This window comes from Carassius auratus, unplaced genomic scaffold (assembly GCF_003368295.1).
Source record: "Carassius auratus strain Wakin unplaced genomic scaffold, ASM336829v1 scaf_tig00216276, whole genome shotgun sequence".
NCBI lineage: Eukaryota > Metazoa > Chordata > Actinopteri > Cypriniformes > Cyprinidae > Carassius > Carassius auratus.
In genome coordinates this window covers 207,854-226,163 of record NW_020528487.1, presented here as the reverse complement: position 1 = coordinate 226,163, position 18,310 = coordinate 207,854, and the positions used below count along the sequence as shown (strand labels likewise).

The 18,310-nt window shown below is 37.5% G+C and overlaps 1 protein-coding gene across 1 annotated transcript; it reads left to right on the top strand.

Annotated features, from left to right (window-relative positions):
- Window positions 1-5,195: 5,195 nt before the first annotated feature.
- LOC113097430 (scavenger receptor cysteine-rich type 1 protein M130-like) lies at window positions 5,196-15,114 on the top strand. The gene is made up of 12 exons (XM_026262672.1): window positions 5,196-5,199; window positions 6,071-6,117; window positions 10,256-10,292; window positions 10,670-10,984; window positions 12,120-12,434; window positions 12,609-12,748; window positions 12,827-12,923; window positions 13,032-13,192; window positions 13,888-14,188; window positions 14,554-14,853; window positions 14,931-15,002; window positions 15,098-15,114. The coding sequence occupies exons 1-12, from the start codon at window positions 5,196-5,198 to the stop codon at window positions 15,112-15,114; spliced, it is 1,806 nt and encodes a 601-aa protein (XP_026118457.1).
- Window positions 15,115-18,310: the final 3,196 nt, after the last annotated feature.

The following is an 18,310-nucleotide window of genomic DNA, read 5'->3' as shown; positions in this document are numbered from 1 at the left end:
ACTGATTCAGTGCTTATGGACAGATGTTGGTGGAACTGGTTAACAATTGAACTAGTCTGGAGGTAGAGAATGAAGATAGAGCATCTGTGAAGTTCTGCTTTGGACAGAAAAGAGTCTTAAAAGTGTTAAAGAATAGTAAATTGCACAAACACAGAAGAAATGGTGTTTGTAACATGCTGGATTGTATTCTTCTGAAAGCACTGATCTTGTTGTATTTATCTTGTTGTATTTTTATCCCCCAACGGAAGTGTCTTTTTCTATGACTTTTAAAAAGAGTTGAGATTGTCGTTATGCTGATATTTAATATGCCTCTTAATTTATTGTTGATAAATGAAAAATTTGTCACCTACAGTGGTTGTTAATGAAACTTAAATTCTCAGTATCTCTCATCTCTCAGACCTCAATGTGTTATGAAGCACTATTATTTTGCTTTGTCTAATTTCAGGCTTTTTAACCAGAACAGTTTACTACAATAAAAATGTATGCTTGACCAGAAATAAAGTAATTAAGAATTTTATTATAAGAAAAACATAAATACTGTATTTCTGTTCCAGTAAGCGTTCAAAATGTAGACACTCTCTACTGCTGTAACACGAGCACAAGACTCTTATCAGCTCGTTGCTGGCATCAATTGAAAGACTAACGCATTGCAGGATGAAATGCACCTTGCAGTCATTAGAATATTTTTTTTGCTTCCATCTTGTGGTTGAAAAACACATTGCTACATTCAACGGACAAGTCCATGTACTTTAATACTTGCTGCAGTGAATGAAAGCGGTTTATTTACAATAAGACATAGATTTTTGTACTATAATTCTAATAATAGAATGAAATTCTTGAATGAAAAATGTTTAAAATAATAATAATAATAATGCCAGATTAAATTACAGGGTTGCAAATTTTGGAGATATATGTTGTAGTTATTTTTGAAGATATATATTCATCTTTTTTTTATATATATAAGTATTTGTTTAACATGGTTCAGTGGTTGAGCTTAATGATTGCAGTTAACACTATTGAGAAAATTGAAAAATATTATTTGTTTTCCTGTTATGCTGTAAATTGTTATTTGCTGGGTGTCACAATTTATTTTTAAGGAATTTTCATTTATTCATCGTATGAGGAAAATATATGTTTAAAGTGATCAGTTATCAGTCTTGAAGGTTGGGGTGAAGATATAGTGAAGATTCTCTATATGGAGGAGGAAGAGTCCTGAAGGTTGGGGTGTTCATGGCAGCTGTGATCATCGCAGTGATGCTGGAGTCATTTGCTCAAGTGAGCTGCTCAATACATCACCCTGTTAAAGGATCACTGATCAGACTTTCATTCATAAACTTCATTCATAAACTAAACAATTGATGTGATTGGATTTCAAAGCCATTTATATCCAAATAATTGGTAACTGATATATTTCATGGTCTATACTGTATTACTTTCATCCATTTATCCATTTTATTAATTAACGGTTTTATAGTGGCGTGTAAGAAAGTCAGCCACTTTGTCCGCTTGGTTTCTGCGAGTCCTTAAAAACTCTTAAGTTTAGTTGTATCATATTTAAGTACATGTAAAGTACAATGGTAATGGTACAAGAAAAGCTTTTATTATCATTTCAGGAGGGTGTTAAATTTAGGGATGGAACGATAAAAATCGCAGTAGGTTTATGGATTAATGTGACGATTAAACTTCAAAAGACTATATAATTCAAGTCAAGTCTGCTTTATTGTCAATTCTTCCACATGTACAGTACATACAGTCTTGTTCAAAATAATAGCAGTACAATGTGACTAACCAGAATAATCAAGGTTTTTAGTATATTTTTTATTGCTACGTGGCAAACAAGTTACCAGTAGGTTCAGTAGATTCTCAGAAAACAAATGAGACCCAGCATTCATGATATGCACGCTCTTAAGGCTGTGCAATTGGGCAATTAGTTGAATTAGTTGAAAGGTGTGTGTTCAAAAAAATAGCAGTGTGGCATTCAATCACTGAGGTCATCAATTTTGTGAAGAAACATGTGTGAATCAGGTGGCCCCTATTTAAGGATGAAGCCAACACTTGTTGAACATGCATTTGAAAGCTGAGGAAAATGGGTCGTTCAAGACATTGTTCAGAAGAACAGCGTACTTTGATTAAAAAGTTGATTAGAGAGGGGAAAACCTATAAAGAGGTGCAAAAAATGATAGGCTGTTCAGCTAAAATGATCTCCAATGCCTTAAAATGGAGAGCAAAACCAGAGAGACGTGGAAGAAAACGGAAGACAACCATCAAAATGGATAGAAGAATAACCAGAATGGCAAAGGCTCAGCCAATGATCACCTCCAGGATGATCAAAGACAGTCTGGAGTTACCTGTAAGTACTGTGACAGTTAGAAGACGTCTGTGTGAAGCTAATCTATTTTCAAGAATCCCCCGCAAAGTCCCTCTGTTAAAAAAGAGGCATGTGCAGAAGAGGTTACAATTTGCCAAAGAACACATCAACTGGCCTAAAGAGAAATGGAGGAACATTTTGTGGACTGATGAGAGTAAAATTGTTCTTTTTGGGTCCAAGGGCCACAGGCAGTTTGTGAGACGACCCCCAAACTCTGAATTCAAGCCACAGTACACAGTGAAGCATGGAGGTGCAAGCATCATGATATGGGCATGTTTCTCCTACTATGGTGTTGGGCCTATTTATCGCATACCAGGGATCATGGATCAGTTTGCATATGTTAAAATACTTGAAGAGGTCATGTTGCCCTATGCTGAAGAGGACATGCCCTTGAAATGGTTGTTTCAACAAGACAATGACCCAAAACACACTAGTAAACGGGCAAAGTCTTGGTTCCAAACCAACAAAATTAATGTTATGGAGTGGCCAGCCCAATCTCCAGACCTTAATCCAATTGAGAACTTGTGGGGTGATATCAAAAATGCTGTTTCTGAAGCAAAACCAAGAAATGTGAATGAATTGTGGAATGTTGTTAAAGAATCATGGAGTGGAATAACAGCTGAGAGGTGCCACAAGTTGGTTGACTCCATGCCACACAGATGTCAAGCAGTTTTAAAAAACTGTGGTCATACAACTAAATATTAGTTTAGTGATTCACAGGATTGCTAAATCCCAGAAAAAAAAAATGTTTGTACAAAATAGTTTTGAGTTTGTACAGTCAAAGGTAGACACTGCTATTTTTTTGAACACACCCCTTTCAACTAATTGCCCAATTGCACAGCCTTAAGAGCGTGCATATCATGAATGCTGGGTCTTGTTTGTTTTCTGACAATCTACTGAACCTACTGGTAACTTGTTTGCCACGTAGCAATAAAAAATATACTAAAAACCTTGATTATTCTGGTTAGTCACATTGTACTGCTATTATTTTGAACAATACTGTACGTACAGGTCCAGGAGAGGTCCTCTGTGAACTTGGTGCTGCTCACTCTGTCCACAGTCGCACCATTGATGGTCAGAGGAACATGCTTAGTGTGTTCTCTCCTGAAGTCAACAACAATCTCCTTCGTCTTCTCCACGTTCAGAGAGAGATTGCTGTCACTGCACCATCTGACCAGGGGGCTCACCTCGCTAAATACTAATACAGTGGGGCTATATATTCTTTTATCAGTGTTGTAGGATAAACGTGTCTCAATACAACAGCGCTACTACAATAAAAAAAAAATACAAATAAATCTTTTATCGGTTCTGAAAACACAGATTTGTGGCCATTATTGGAACTAAAAAAGGCTTAAATAACCCGAAACACACAATTTTGGAGATCACGCCCCATTTTGGAGATCTCCGGTCTGCAGTTATACTAACTTGGGAGAATCTGGCCAATCGTGAAACAGCTGTGTTGTCATCAGTGCTTCTGTTGTCTCGATAATTATTTATTTATTAATTTATTTATTAATTATATATAAATGTATTTGTACGATCATTTTTACCTCTGTACAATGTACAATCAATAATTTAAAAAATCCCGTAATGTACAATCATTTCAGAATTTTATGAAATTGCAAAAAAATTAACTGACGCCACTATTATTAAGTTAATAATTTTGTACTCAGAAGCTAGATTGTTAACTGTTTTGGCACACACGTATATGCTAAATGCATTCAGGATGATTTTGAAACATATTTCCAAAATAAAACCAATTAGAGCTTTATCAAAAAGTTGTAACATCTCTAGAACAGACATACCGTATGTTCCGGACTATAAGTCACACTTTTTTTCATAGTTTGGCTGGTCCTGCGACTTATAGTCAGGTGCGACTTATTTATCCAAATTAATTTGACATGAACCGAGAGAAAAGCGATTTTATGACAATTTAACAATATGACAATATGACAATCACACAGCCCTAGAATGGGAGATGGGAGAACCAGACCCAGGCAGAGCTCGGCAGCGGGTAGACAGTCAGCGGAGCAAGCAGTCAGGAGGGAATATGTTGACAGCCATTTATGCATGTTTGAATTAGTTTTTCTGTAGCATACATAGCAAAAAATATCTGAGATAAATTGGTGGTTTATTCTTAAACCAATCAGCGAGCTCAAATAGTGGAAGCATAGTAACAGTTTAGTATTATTTTTTTTGTTATTTAATTATATATATGAAATGATGTTATGTTATGACTTTGACATTTGACATTTTTACATATATTAACAATATTATTATTTATTTTAAAAGTAATTGGCGGCCCACCTGCAATAACACCGCGACCCACTAGGGGGCCGCGGCCCACAGGTTGAAATCCTATACTATAGGAGGCTAATGTGAAATAAGATTGGGAGTCTGTTTATTTTGAAATGTACATGTTTTTTAGTTTTTTTTTACTGTTTTGTATTTGCTTTGCGGTTTGTACGCGGCATGCGTCAAAAATAGACTAGGCGCCTGTCTTTAGTGAAAGTGAAGTGCCCCGGCGCGTTTGGTGTAAACATAAGCATTGACTAGAGTGGCCACGATCAGAACCGGTAACCGCGTCGGAGCCGTAACGCGCCGCAGACGTGTGCAGTGGAAATCAGGGGTGAGATTATGTGGGGGAAGGGTGAGCGTGATTTCACCAAGTACAACATGTTCCTGGATCGTGTATCCTTCCAATCAACCAATCAGAATAGAGATATACCTTTTCAGGAAATATCTGTTTTAGGTTCACAGCCAGAGTTAGGTCCTTCTACACCCTTGTTTATCAGCTATCATTTCACACTGATTTTAGGAATAAATTATGGGTAAGGTTAGGTTTACGGGTAAGGATTGGGTTAAATCTATATTTTAGAAAATAATGTTGATCCAGGACCATCAAAAAATGTTGATCCAGGAACATGTCTTACTTGGCAAAATCATGGCTTAAACATAAAACATATTACAGCTTCTGGAGTTTGAAGGAAATTCATGCATTAATTCATGCTACCTCCTTAATTTATAGTAAATTTAGCTGATTCTATGCCTTATTCAGTTGAAGCTGAAGCTGTTTCCATGTTCTGGGATTAAGATACATTTTAAAGGCTAGTTTATCTTCAAATTAAAGGGGGGGGGGGGGGGTACAATGGTGTTTTGTGTATTCAGAGTTGTTCACAGTGTCAAAGAGATGGATTCTCATGCTAAAAAGGGCCAAAGTTTTAAAAAATAATTTTGAAGAATGACTGAGAATTTCTGTGTCGAAAATCTTACTTCCGTGTTGGTACAAAGACTCCGATCGTGGATCTAATGAAGTAGATGAGAACGGAAGTCCTTATATGAGCATTTGTCCTGGAAAAGCGCGTCCGCACACACACATTTGACCCTAGGAGAGCGAGACAGCGCACGTCAATGTGTTTCAAAATCGTTGGCAGCGCTGCATAGGATTTGTTTGAGAATGCCTCCAAATAAGTGCATTTTTGATTCTGACTTTCACTTGTGTAATGACTTCTGTGCTCTTAATAAAGACAATAATGCTTAAAAAAAGATTTACAGTATGCTATTTTACAGTCATATTTTACAAAGAGTAAATGTATGTATAAACTAAAAATTAAATGTGTGTATAAACAGTTACGTATGTATGTAAATGTATGTAACACAGTTTTTTATTAGTTATTCTGATTTTTGATCTTGTCTCTGCAGGTGTTGACTTTGATGCTGTAAATAAACCAGTGAGCTTCCTGTCTCCTGTAAGACTTCTTTACAGTTTATTTTTGTGATTTTCTTCTTTATGGGTGGGTCCAATCAGCACGGACTATTTTGATGTATATGGAGAAAATCTAAAAAGCCTCCTCTGATTTGTCACTGAAGTTGTTTGATGATTTCCTCTGTTGTGTCTAATAAGGTAATAGCGAGTGTGATTGGAGGGTGTTGGGCCTCTTTCTCTCTCATTAAGGAGAGAGTACTTGTAATTCTGTATCATAAGCGCGGAGAAGCTTGTGGGTGTTGAGTTAATCATGCTGAGGATGATGGGAAGATGCCTGACACTCATTTTATTGTCTTCAGTTGTAATGCTCATCACAGCTGGTAAGTACAGAAGTAAAAAGAGATACAGTTAAAAAAAGTAAAAAAAAAAAAAAAAAAAAAAGTATTTTCTTCGATCACTGTTATGTAAAAAAAAAAAAAAAAGTAATTATATGGTAATGATTTTTTAGATGACTGTGTAATCCCTATTACAATATAATTGTTTTCAAGTCTTGTGATCAAAATATAATTTTCATGTGATATCAAAATAGAAAATGTTGTTTTAACCTTCCATACATTACTCACCTGCACCTGCTTCTCTGGTCACAAACAATTTAATCATTGTGTCAAAAATCTTTCTTTAACCATGTTAGACTAACTGAGACTTCTCCTACCTTTTTCATAAGAAGAGTTCAGATAGAAAAGCCTCTAAGTGCTATCTGAAATCTCCTAAAATTAATATTTTTTATCAGGCTCCTATGTTTAGGTTCAGTAATTTTACTTTAATGGCAAAGTATAGGTCCTTTACTATGCCATTATAGTGAAATAACTAAAGAAAAAATACCGGAGCCTGATAAAAATGCTCATTTTAGATGAAAATTTCAGAAGACACTTCTGAACTCTTCATATTGTTGCTCATTTGTTGGTTTAATTGTTTCTATTTTTCTTGTTTGTAAGTCGCATGGATAAATGCATCTGTTAAATCACTAAATGTAAATGTATAACCATGCATATGTCCCAGTCGTTCAAGCTGGGTGGCAGTAAAACTGATCACACATTTGGGGACATTAGAGTATCTATGATGATAAAGTTCTGATTTGATAAAAGAATTGGAAGTATCACTGACAAAATGAAAACATCAATTGCTTATACATGATCCTGCAGCATAAATGCTTCATTATGTTCACAAGAAAGTGTGATCACAAGAAACAAGATAAAATAATAATAATAATAATAATAATAATAATAATAATAATAATAATAATAATAATAATAATAATAATAATAATAATAATAATAATAATAATAATAAAAACTACAGCTCTGGAAAAAAATTAAGAGACCACTGCAAAGGTTTCTTTGGTTTTACTATTTATATGTGTTTGAGTAAAATAAAATTTGTAAAGCATCTATTTCAAGAAAATTACAACTGATCAAATTATCAACAACAAAAACTTAAATGATGCAAAGAAAGTTCATATTCATTTTTAAAGAACACAAATGTTTTAACTTAGGAAGAGATTAGAAATCTATATTTGGTGGAATAGCACTGATTTTCAATCACAGCTTTCATGCGTCTTGCCATGTTCTCCACCAGTTTTTCACATTGCTGTTAGGTGATTTAATGCCGCTCTTGGCAAAATTAAAGAAAATTCAAGCAGCTCGGCTTTACTGGCTTGTAATCATCCATCTTCACAATCCAGAGGTTTTCAGTGGGGTTAAGGTCCATCCATATCTTAACTGACCAGGCTGTGTGGCATGGAGCACTGTCTTGCTGGAAAAAATCAGTCCTCAAAATTGTGGAACATTGCCCGAGAAGAAGAAAACAAGTTTTCTTACAGGACAACCTTGTACGTGGCTTGATTCTTTTTCCCCTCACAAAGATGAATGTGCTCAATTCCATCCTTGCAGAAAGCACCCCCAGATCGTCACCAGTCCTCCACCAGATTTCACAGTGGGTGCAAGATGACTTTACCCCAGTCCTCTGCTGTCTTTGCCCATTTCGAACTGTCCTTGCCATGCACTTCACCCCAGCTGCTGTTTGCTATTCTTTTTTTTAGGTCACTTGATGTCATCCTATGGGTGTTGAGTGACATTTGAAATTTTACTCATAAAAAAAAATGGTTGAGGTGATCACCTAATCAATACTTCATTAAGCAGAATGAGGTGTGCCTGTGTTGGAATTCAACAGACACTGAAACGAAAAGCCTGCCATACATGTACAGATGCTGATTTAAGAATTTTTTGTGTCTGTGTTTTTTTTTTTATTATTATTTTTCCAGAGCTTTTTATGGAGGATACATTTTTTTAGTAATACACCAAGATTTTTAGATAGAGATATTAACTGCTTTTCATTAAAATAATAACCTTTAAGAGGGAATCAGCATGATTTTTTGTATTAATCAACATAACAAAATTGCTGTTGTCTGAGCTCTGCTTGTAATGAGCTCTGAATATTCCTTTAAATAGATGCACCTTCAGTCTCTCTCTGTATACTTCTGTCACTTAGATGAAAAGAATGTGAGGTTGGTTGGTGGCAACCATTCCTGTTCTGGTAGAGTGGAGGTGTTTCACAGAGGTCAGTGGGGAACAGTGTGTGATAATTACTGGGATATGGCCGATGCTGCAGTGGTGTGTAGAGAGCTGGACTGTGGAAAACCTGTAGATGCTCTGGGTGCTGCTCATTTTGGACCAGGATCAGGACCAATCTGGATGAATTTTGTTGTGTGTGCTGGATCAGAGTATTCACTGAAGAACTCTGGATCATCAGGATGGAGAAAAAACTACTGTTCTCATAATAAAGATGCTGGAGTCATCTGCTCAGGTAAAGCATTTTACATATCCTTAGTCATGTCATTACTGGCTTATATGTACAAATAATTTTCTTGAAGTACAGTACCATATTCTTTTTCTCTAAGCCATAATTTTGCTGATTTGTTGTTTTATTTTATAGATGTCCGGCTGGTTGGAGGTTCTCGTTGCTCTGGGAGGTTAGAGATCCTTCATAATCAGACGTGGATGTCAGTGTGTGACACAGTCTTTGACCAGCAGGATGCAGAGGTTGTGTGTAGAGAGCTGGACTGTGGGGCTCCTGTACAGGTGCTGGGAGCAGCTGCTTTTGACAAAGGAGACGCTCAGATGTGGACACAAGAGATTCAGTGCAGAGGAAATGAGTCTCAGATTCACCTTTGTCCAACATCATCCTCACAAAAACAAAATTGTTCTTATGTGAACAACATTGCTTTGCTGTGTACTGGTAATCATTTTAAGTAAAACAACACATTTAATTTCATTTTATTTTAACAATTAAAATTTACTCTCACATTTGCTATTGCACTCTTTAACATTCACAGAGATAATAAAAGTGAGGTTAGTTGGTGGTCACATTCGCTGTGCTGGTCGAGTGGAGGTTCTTCACAGAGGTCAGTGGGGAACAGTGTGTGGTGATGGTTGGGATTTGGCTGATGCTGCAGTGGTGTGTAGAGAGCTGGACTGTGGAGAACCTGTAGATGCTCTGAGTGCAGCTTATTTTGGACTGGGATCAGGACCGGTCTGGATGAAACATGCAAAATGTACTGGATCAGAGTCAACACTCATGAAATGTGGATCGATGTTTTCAGATTTTCATGACAAGTGTCGTGAAAAAAACGCTCAAGTCATTTGTTCAGGTAAGCTGAAGCTAGAAACCCCATTTTACTGTACAAAACAACTGCACCAAAAGCAGACATAAGTTAATTTCTTTTCTTTTTTTTTCTTTTTTTTTACCATTTTCTACCTTTATTTTTGTCCATGCGTACTGTTAAAATAGGCCCTGTTAAAATAAACTCTACTGTACATTCTAATGTGATATGTCATTTACGATGAGAATGTGGCTCATGTATTCAAATTTTTAAAGCAACAATGCACTGTTTTCTGTGAGGGATGTTTTTGTAGCTTAAGACAATGTAGTTGTCTTGTAGACAAGTTTTTGGACTGTGGAAAATATTTTGCTGAAATTTGTAATGTTTTTATGATGTCTTTTATTTCAGAAGATCAAGGAAAATATGATTTCTCATTATATGATTTAAACTGTAGGACTAATTTTTGAAATTCTCTAACTTAAAAGTTCTTCTTTTCATTTTTGTATTTTTTTTTTCTCTCCAGAAGTCCGGCTGGTTGGAGGTTCTCGCTGCTCTGGGAGGTTAGAGATCCTTCATAATCAGACGTGGATGTCAGTGTGTGATGCAGTCTTTGACCAGCAGGATGCAGAGGTTGTGTGTAGAGAGCTGGACTGTGGGGCTCCTGTACAGGTGCTGGGAGCAGCTGCTTTTGACAAAGGAGACGCTCAGATGTGGACACAAGAGATTCAGTGTAGAGGAAATGAGTCTCAGATTCACTTCTGTCCAACATCACCATCACTTCAAAACAACTGTTCACATGACAGTGATGTTGGACTGATGTGTACAGGTTTGAGCCTTGTTTTTATTTATTTATTTTTTTCTCTCTCTTTGTATGAAACCGTTTTTTTCTCTTTTGTCCATACACATTTTGCTCTCTCTCTCTCTGTTCATTTTATAGGCAGCACGAGAGTGAGGTTGGTTGGTGGTCACAGTCGCTGTGCTGGTAGAGTGGAGGTGTTTCACAGAGGTCAGTGGGGAACAGTGTGTGAGCATTTCTGGGATATGGCTGATGCTGCAGTGGTGTGTAGAGAGCTGGACTGTGGAGAACCTGTAGATGCTGTGGGTGATTCTTATTTTGGACCAGGATCAGGACCAATCTGGACAAATCTGAAGTTATGTACTGGATCAGAATCTACGCTAAAGAACTGTGGAACAGTGGAATGGGGTTTATTTCAATGTGATCATACTAAAGATGCTGGAGTCATATGTTCAGGTAAGCTGTTTCAAACAAGCCCTTTTTTACATCACTGATACTCCACTTGACTCAAAGGGACAGTTCATCCAAAAATTAAAAGTTAGTCATTGTTTACTTACTCTCATGTATTCTTTAAAATCCCCATTTTTCTTCAATCAAAGAAAGATAGTTAGAGTAGTTTGGAGTGACTTGAGACTTGGTAACCAATTATTTTCCCTATTCAACTCCTTTTAACAGTAATAAGTGTTTTGTGGTAGGCCAAAATGACAAGAATTACATGTTTACATAACAAACACATCTGATTTTTTTTTCTCTTCTGGTTTCTTATTTCTTGCTACTTCAGGCGTCAGGCTTATTGGAAACTCCAGTTGTTCTGGGAGCTTAGAGATACTTCATGATCAGACGTGGATGTCAGTGTGTGACACTGTCTTTGACCAACAGGATGCAGAGGTTGTGTGTAGAGAGCTGGACTGTGGGGCTCATGTACAGGTGCTGGGAGCAGCTGCTTTTGACAAAGGAGACGCTCAGATGTGGACACAAGAGATTCAGTGTAGAGGAAATGAGTCTCAGATTCACCTCTGTCCAACTTCCTTACACAAAGACAGTTGTTCACGTGATGATTATCAGAAGCTTTTCTGTGCTGGTGAGAGTTCAAATAATATGAGAGTAGTACCTCATATATTTTTTCTCATAGGGTGCGTCTCAATCACTAACCTGGGAGCCAGCCATTTTTAAGGGCTGTCTCAATCACAAAATCCTTTGAGTGCACTGTAATATTTGCTCACTAAAAATCACACAGTGCACTGCAAAAACCAGATATTCAGTATATTTCCTTAATGGAAATTCTGAATTGTGAAACATAAATCACATAAACCAACAAAAGCACATAGTGATGTCACTAGAAATTGTAAAATCAGTATTCCAGTCTGTAGTGAACCACTGTGCTGTGCCCAAATCCCAGACAGCAAGCAGTTTCGGCCCAGATCCGGCAGAGATCTGGCCTGTGTGAAATCCATGCGGGCCAGATGTGGGCCGGATCCGGGCCGAAACTGCTTGCTGTCTGGGAATCTGTTTTACGCAATATAACGATTCACAATTTAGGGAGTTTATAGAGACACACCCACAGTTGTATCTCTATTCTCCTGTGACTTAGATAAAAAGAATGTGAGACTGGTTGGTGGTCACAGTCGCTGCGCTGGTCGAGTGGAGGTTCTTCATAGAGGTCAGTGGGGAACAGTGTGTGATCTTGGTTGGGATATGCCTGATGCTGCAGTGGTGTGTAGAGAGCTGGACTGTGGAGAACCTGTAGATGCTCTGGGTGATGCTCATTTTGGACAAGGATCAGGACCAATCTGGATGTATCTTGTATTATGTACTGGATCAGAGTCTACACTGAAGAACTGTGGGTCAACAGGATGGAGCAAACACGACTGTACTCACAAATCTGATTCTGGAGTAATCTGTTCAGGTAAATCATTTAACTTATTGTTTATGAATATATGGTGAATTATTGTTTTGTTTGGAAAACTTTTTTTGTTGTTGTATGTATGTGTGTGTGTGTGTGTATTGCTGTGTATAGTATTTAGCTATCAAGCAATTATCTTTGTCTACTGTGCACTGTTCATGTACTTTATCCAAACAGGCCATAAACCTTCCAGACTCATTAATGGATCTAACCTGTGCTCTGGGAGGTTAGAGATCCTTCATAATCAGATGTGGATGTCAATGTGTGATGCTGTCTTTGACCAGCAGGATGCAGAGGTTGTGTGTAGAGAGCTGGACTGTGGAGCTCCTGTACAGGTGCTGGGAGCAGCCGCTTTTGACAAAGGAGACACTCAGATGTGGACACAAGAGATTCAGTGCAGAGGAAATGAATCTCAAATTTCATTTTGTTCAATATCATCATCACACAATCACAACTGCACCAGTGACAACACTGTGGGACTGATCTGTTCTGGTAAAGTATTAATATTCACTTTTTCTTCATTTGTTTTTAGAGGAAATATAATTTCTTCTCTGACAGCTGCATTGTACTTTGTTTCTAACCTCTCTGTTCTTTATTCAGGATACACAGATCTCAGGCTGGTAAACGGTTCAGACTCTTGTTCTGGAAGAGTGGAGCTTCAGTTTCTCAGCAAATGGGGCACAGTGTGTGATCCATGCTGGGATATGAGAGCTGCCAGTGTCCTCTGTAGACAGCTGAATTGTGGGATTGCTATGTCTCTTGTGGGATCAGACTGGTTTGGAGAGGGAAGTAGTGAAATCTGGGCTGATGTTTTTGATTGTGACGGGAATGAAACAAAACTCTCAGAATGTTCCATCTCTTCATGGAGTCGAGCTGAATGTTTACATAGACAAGATGTTGGAGTCATCTGCTCTGGTAAACTTATTTGACACTGAGAGTATGATACCGATAAACTCTCTAAATTATGTATATTGAAGACTATTTCAGTATGTTCTACCACAAATCTAAGTTTATTAAAAAATGACATTTTTTCCCTCAGATTCCGCTCTAGCTCTTCATGACGGTATGGTGCGGTTGTCTGGAGAGAGACAGTGTGAGGGGGAGGTGGAAGTTTTCATCCATCAGGTCTGGAGGAGAGTTCTGCTGGACTCCTGGAGTCTCTCTGAATCCTCTGTGGTCTGCAGACAGCTGGGCTGTGGCTCTGTGCTGAACTTCTACAGCTCCTCTTCATCCAGTCCTGAACACAGTCATGAGTGTGTGACAGGCTTCCAGTGCTCTGGGAGTGAAGCTCATCTGGGGAACTGCAGCTCTCCACAAACTCTCAACTGCAGCTCCACACAACAGCTGTCAATCACCTGCCTTGGTGAGAAGAACAACATCTGGACAGATTCTTCAGTTGTTCGTGATCAATAAAGTGTTTTTCTGTCTCTGAATATCAGGTCGTGGGTCCATCAGGCTGGTGGGTTCTGGGGGAGACTGTGCAGGGAGGCTGGAGGTTTTTCACAACGGCTCATGGGGGACAGTGTGTGATGACTCCTGGGATATTAAAGATGCTCATGTGGTGTGCAGACAGCTGCAGTGTGGAGTGGCCCTCAGTAACCAGCAGGTACCAGCCTGGTTTGGTCCTGGTTCTGGACACATATGGCTGGATGAGGTGGAGTGTGAGGGGAATGAGACGTCCCTGTGGAGCTGCTCTTCTCCAGGCTGGGGAAAACATGACTGCATACACAAGGAGGATGTAGGAGTCGTGTGCTCAGGTAAACAATAAACAATAAATAAATAAATTCTAGTGTATTTACATTACACAGATCAAGAAGGGGGTTAAAAATTGTTCTTATTCCAAAGTGTTTCCATTTTCAAAAGAATTCTGGAAGTGTTTCCTTTAAGTGATGTAATTTTTTTTAATGCGAAGAGAATACAGTACTGAAACACTCCTGAAAAATTCAATTGAAAGATTCTTGCACTTTGACCCAGAACTCCACTTCTAACTTTTCATAGTCTGACAAAGACATGCATCTTACCACTGCAAATTGTAAAATATAGGCCTTTTTATATTTATTTTTCAAAGGCACTCAAATAACTTATAAATAATTTAAAAATAACAAATAATTTTTCCATCTAGAGTTCAAAGAGATCAGGTTAACTGAGGGCTGTGAAGGGAATCTAGAGGTTTTCTACAATGGATCCTGGGGTAATGTGTGCTGGAACAAGATGGACAGAGACACAGCGAGTCTGATCTGTCAAGAGCTGAACTGTGGAAGATCTAGCAGTGAAATCAGATATTCAGTGGGACTGAAGTCACACAACTGGCTTGATTTTTTTCATTGTCGACCACATGACTCCACTTTATGGCAGTGTCCTTCTTCACCCTGGGGACAGACTGCCTGTGATAATGATGAAGTGGCCAAAATCACCTGCTCAGGTAAGATTTTAGACCACTTGGTGATGTTTCTATATAAATAACAAATCTGTCAATTGGTGATCATGTTATAATCTCAGAGGAGAAGAGTCCTGAGTCTCCACGGAGCCATCTATCATGTTCAGTATCTCCTCACCAGAGACCGCATTCAAGTGAGTTTATTTGACAACAAATAGGTTTAAATGTTTACTACTTTTTTCCACATACTGTATAAAACTCACTATTTTTGATTGATAACTCAAAATAGCTCTGTCACAGCCCTAGACTCTTTAAACTGCAGTGTGTTGTTATTGTTGTTGTTTTTTGAACTGTGTGCTGAAGTTGGTCAGTGCTGATGTGTGCGTTTTAGATCATGTTCCTCTCAGACTGATCGGAGGGGACGGACGGTGCTCTGGGAGGCTGGAGGTGTATCATAACGCTGTGTGGGGCTCAGTCTGTGATGATCAGTGGGACATCAGCGATGCTCAGGTGGTCTGCAGGCAGCTGGGTTGTGGAGCAGCACTGAGGGCTGATGGGAATTCAGTCTTTGGTGCTGGTGAAGGTTGTGTGTGGATGAACAAAGTTGAGTGCAGAGGGAATGAGATTCACCTGTGGGACTGTCCTCTCTCCCTGAATAACCACACTGACTGCTCCCACAAAGAGCACGCTGGACTCACCTGTGCAGGTCACAGCAAACACTGAGGATTAATATTCATTTGATCATTTAAGAGCAAATATTTGTGCATTTGCATGTTTTTAATGTGTTTGTGTCTGTTTTGTCAGATGTGTCAGTGTCCATTACTCCTGCCTCAACACCATCAGGTTCTCCTCCAGTGCACTCAACATCAGTCTCTCCTCCACAAACTCCTCCACCAGAGTCTCCCTCAGTGCTAGTGATTTTTCTGGGAGTTGTGCTCTTACTGCTCTTAGTGTCACTGCTTATACTGATTCAGCAGAACAGAGTGATGAGGAGAGGTACTGTAGGAGAGATCCAGAGACTGTCATATTGTGTCTTATTCAGTGTGTGATCAGTCATGTGTTGTGAACTGATGCAGGTTTGTCTGTCTTCACTCACAGCTCTCTCTGACTGGTACACAGGACTACACAAGACACTGATTGAGCCAGTTTATGAGGAAATTTGTCATAGACACAATCACGTCTCTCGGAGAGGTAAGGAAGGCATCATGTGATATAATTACATATAATTGGGTCATTCTACAGAAACATACATTTTTCTGTCCCTAGCCTTTACAGATATATTACAATTGAAAGCAATGTGGCATTCTTTGTTTTAATAAATGTTAACAAATACTAAGCACCACAAAACGTCTTTTCACCAAAGCAATGTAGAGGGGGAAAGTGCTTTATTTTGCAGTCAAAAACAGGTTTTTCTACCATTTAAAATACAATAGTGTATTCATAACTATCAAATATATGATATAAATGGCAAAATATATAAAAAAAATGCTGAATAAATGTTATAAAATATATCATAAAAACAATGGTTCCCTTAAGTTGTGTCACTGGTGTTACCGTTTGACAAAAAATCTGTTATTTTGAAATAAAAATCACACTGATAACATCACTTGACTTCCTCCATCCTATTCTCAAAAGATCTATGAAAAAAGTCACATGTTACTGTAAGTCCACTGTTTCTTTTCAGTTATCAGAATTCTTTTCATTTAACTTATGATTTCATACGAAGCTTTTAGTTGACATCACTGGTATGACCTATTTATTGTTAGGGAATTATAAAGAAAAAAAAAACTATAATACAAATGGATTACACTACTTAATTTAGTGTATGCAATGATTGACAACATATGGTTTGATAGCTTAAAGCAGACATTTTGTAAAATACATTTTTCAGGAAAATTGTCACTGGTTTTACTGTCACTAGTGTTACCTTCCTTTTGGGTAACACCAGTGAAGATCAGTATATCAGGTTTTATGTGTGTCACTGGTGACTCATTGTGTCACTGGTGTTACAGTGCTGTGTTACTGTGTTACTGTACTTTGATGCAGTATGTACTGCATTTTCATTATTTTTCGGGAACACTGACTACATGTGCTGAAAAAAAAAATTGAGAAAATATATTTCATAAAGTATTTTGATATTGATAAAGAAGGTAACACCAGTGACAAAAAAAATGTGGTCTTGAAATAATTGCACAAAAATGCTAAAAAGAACATTAATTCAGCTTTTATTTATATGTATTCATAAAGTCAAAAGGTAATCTAATAATGTGGTCTACGTTTAAATGTCATAAAAAGAAATCCATTTTAAGACATTTTGCCATACCAAAAGTGGACGTTTCTGTAGAATGACCCAACTGCATTCTGATTCAAAGGGCCACTACACATTGTTCATTTCTCCTCTTTCATTGTAACTTTTGCATATTCTGCATATTATACCTACAAACAATCATACAAACCCCACCTGGTACTAATTAAATTCAACGAAAAGCCTCACCTCCTTTCTCAGGCATTTATTTCAGTTAAACTTATTTAAGTACTGTAGTAATGCATAAGGACAGGTTCATAAATTTCCCTCTCAACTTCCTGTAAAGTGATGTATTGATATACTCTTATTCTCTTATTATTTGGATTAGAGGTTCACGTAAAATAGTGGAATGTCCTGTGAAGTCCTCTTTTAATTGATTGGAACTCAACTTATGTTGTGAAGTAATGTGTTTAGATAATTGTGAAAATCTTGTTGAGAAAGTAATGACATCAAGCAAAACACATCACTTAACAGTGTTAAAGTTTTGTTACTCTAGTAATGGGAAACCTTTCATCCTTATCTCTTAATTATGAATCATTATATCATTTCATCATTAATTGATAGGAGACATCGGTTAAATTCAATTCAAGTTTACTTGTATAGCTCTTTTCACAATGCAAATCTTTGCAAAGCAGTTATACAGAAAAAAATACAAGTGATACAGATATGATCCACTGTAGAATTAAAGCTTTATCTGTCATTCACATCTGCTTAATCAGATTTAATAAGTATCAACTACAAAAAGAGCTGGTTTTCTGAAAATATAGTTCAGTGTTGTGATTTAACCTCATAATTGTTATTGTATAAAGTGTAATATAAATAAATGTGACTTGATATTTTTCTATTTTTATTAATTTTTATTTCTTTTCTGAAGAAGAGGTTCATATGTTTGTTAGTTGTCTCTTCCTATATGCAGATTTTGAAAGGTAGGGAGGAATGGGTTTGCATACTACATGCACAGATATTGGTATGCAGTACCCAGGTGCCCTTCTGGTTATCAATCAGTCAATAAAATACAATTCAGTCAGTCAATCCAAAATGAAATAAAAAGAAATCCATAATGGGCATTAATGCATCATTCATATGTTATGCAGAAAAGACCTCAATAAAGTAATAGTGTAATGGTGTCTTAAAACTAAAGGGTTATCAGATGGATAGAACGTAAAAGGGAAAATCTGCACTTTATTGCTTTCTGGA

Bases quoted from the DNA above. Each gene is read 5' to 3' on its own strand.
- LOC113097430 (XM_026262672.1), top strand. The intron at 6,118-10,255 runs GTAAGACTTCTT...TTTTCTCTCCAG, and splicing joins CAGTGAGCTTCCTGTCTCCT to AAGTCCGGCTGGTTGGAGGT. The intron at 14,189-14,553 runs GTAAACAATAAA...TTTTCCATCTAG, and splicing joins TGTAGGAGTCGTGTGCTCAG to AGTTCAAAGAGATCAGGTTA.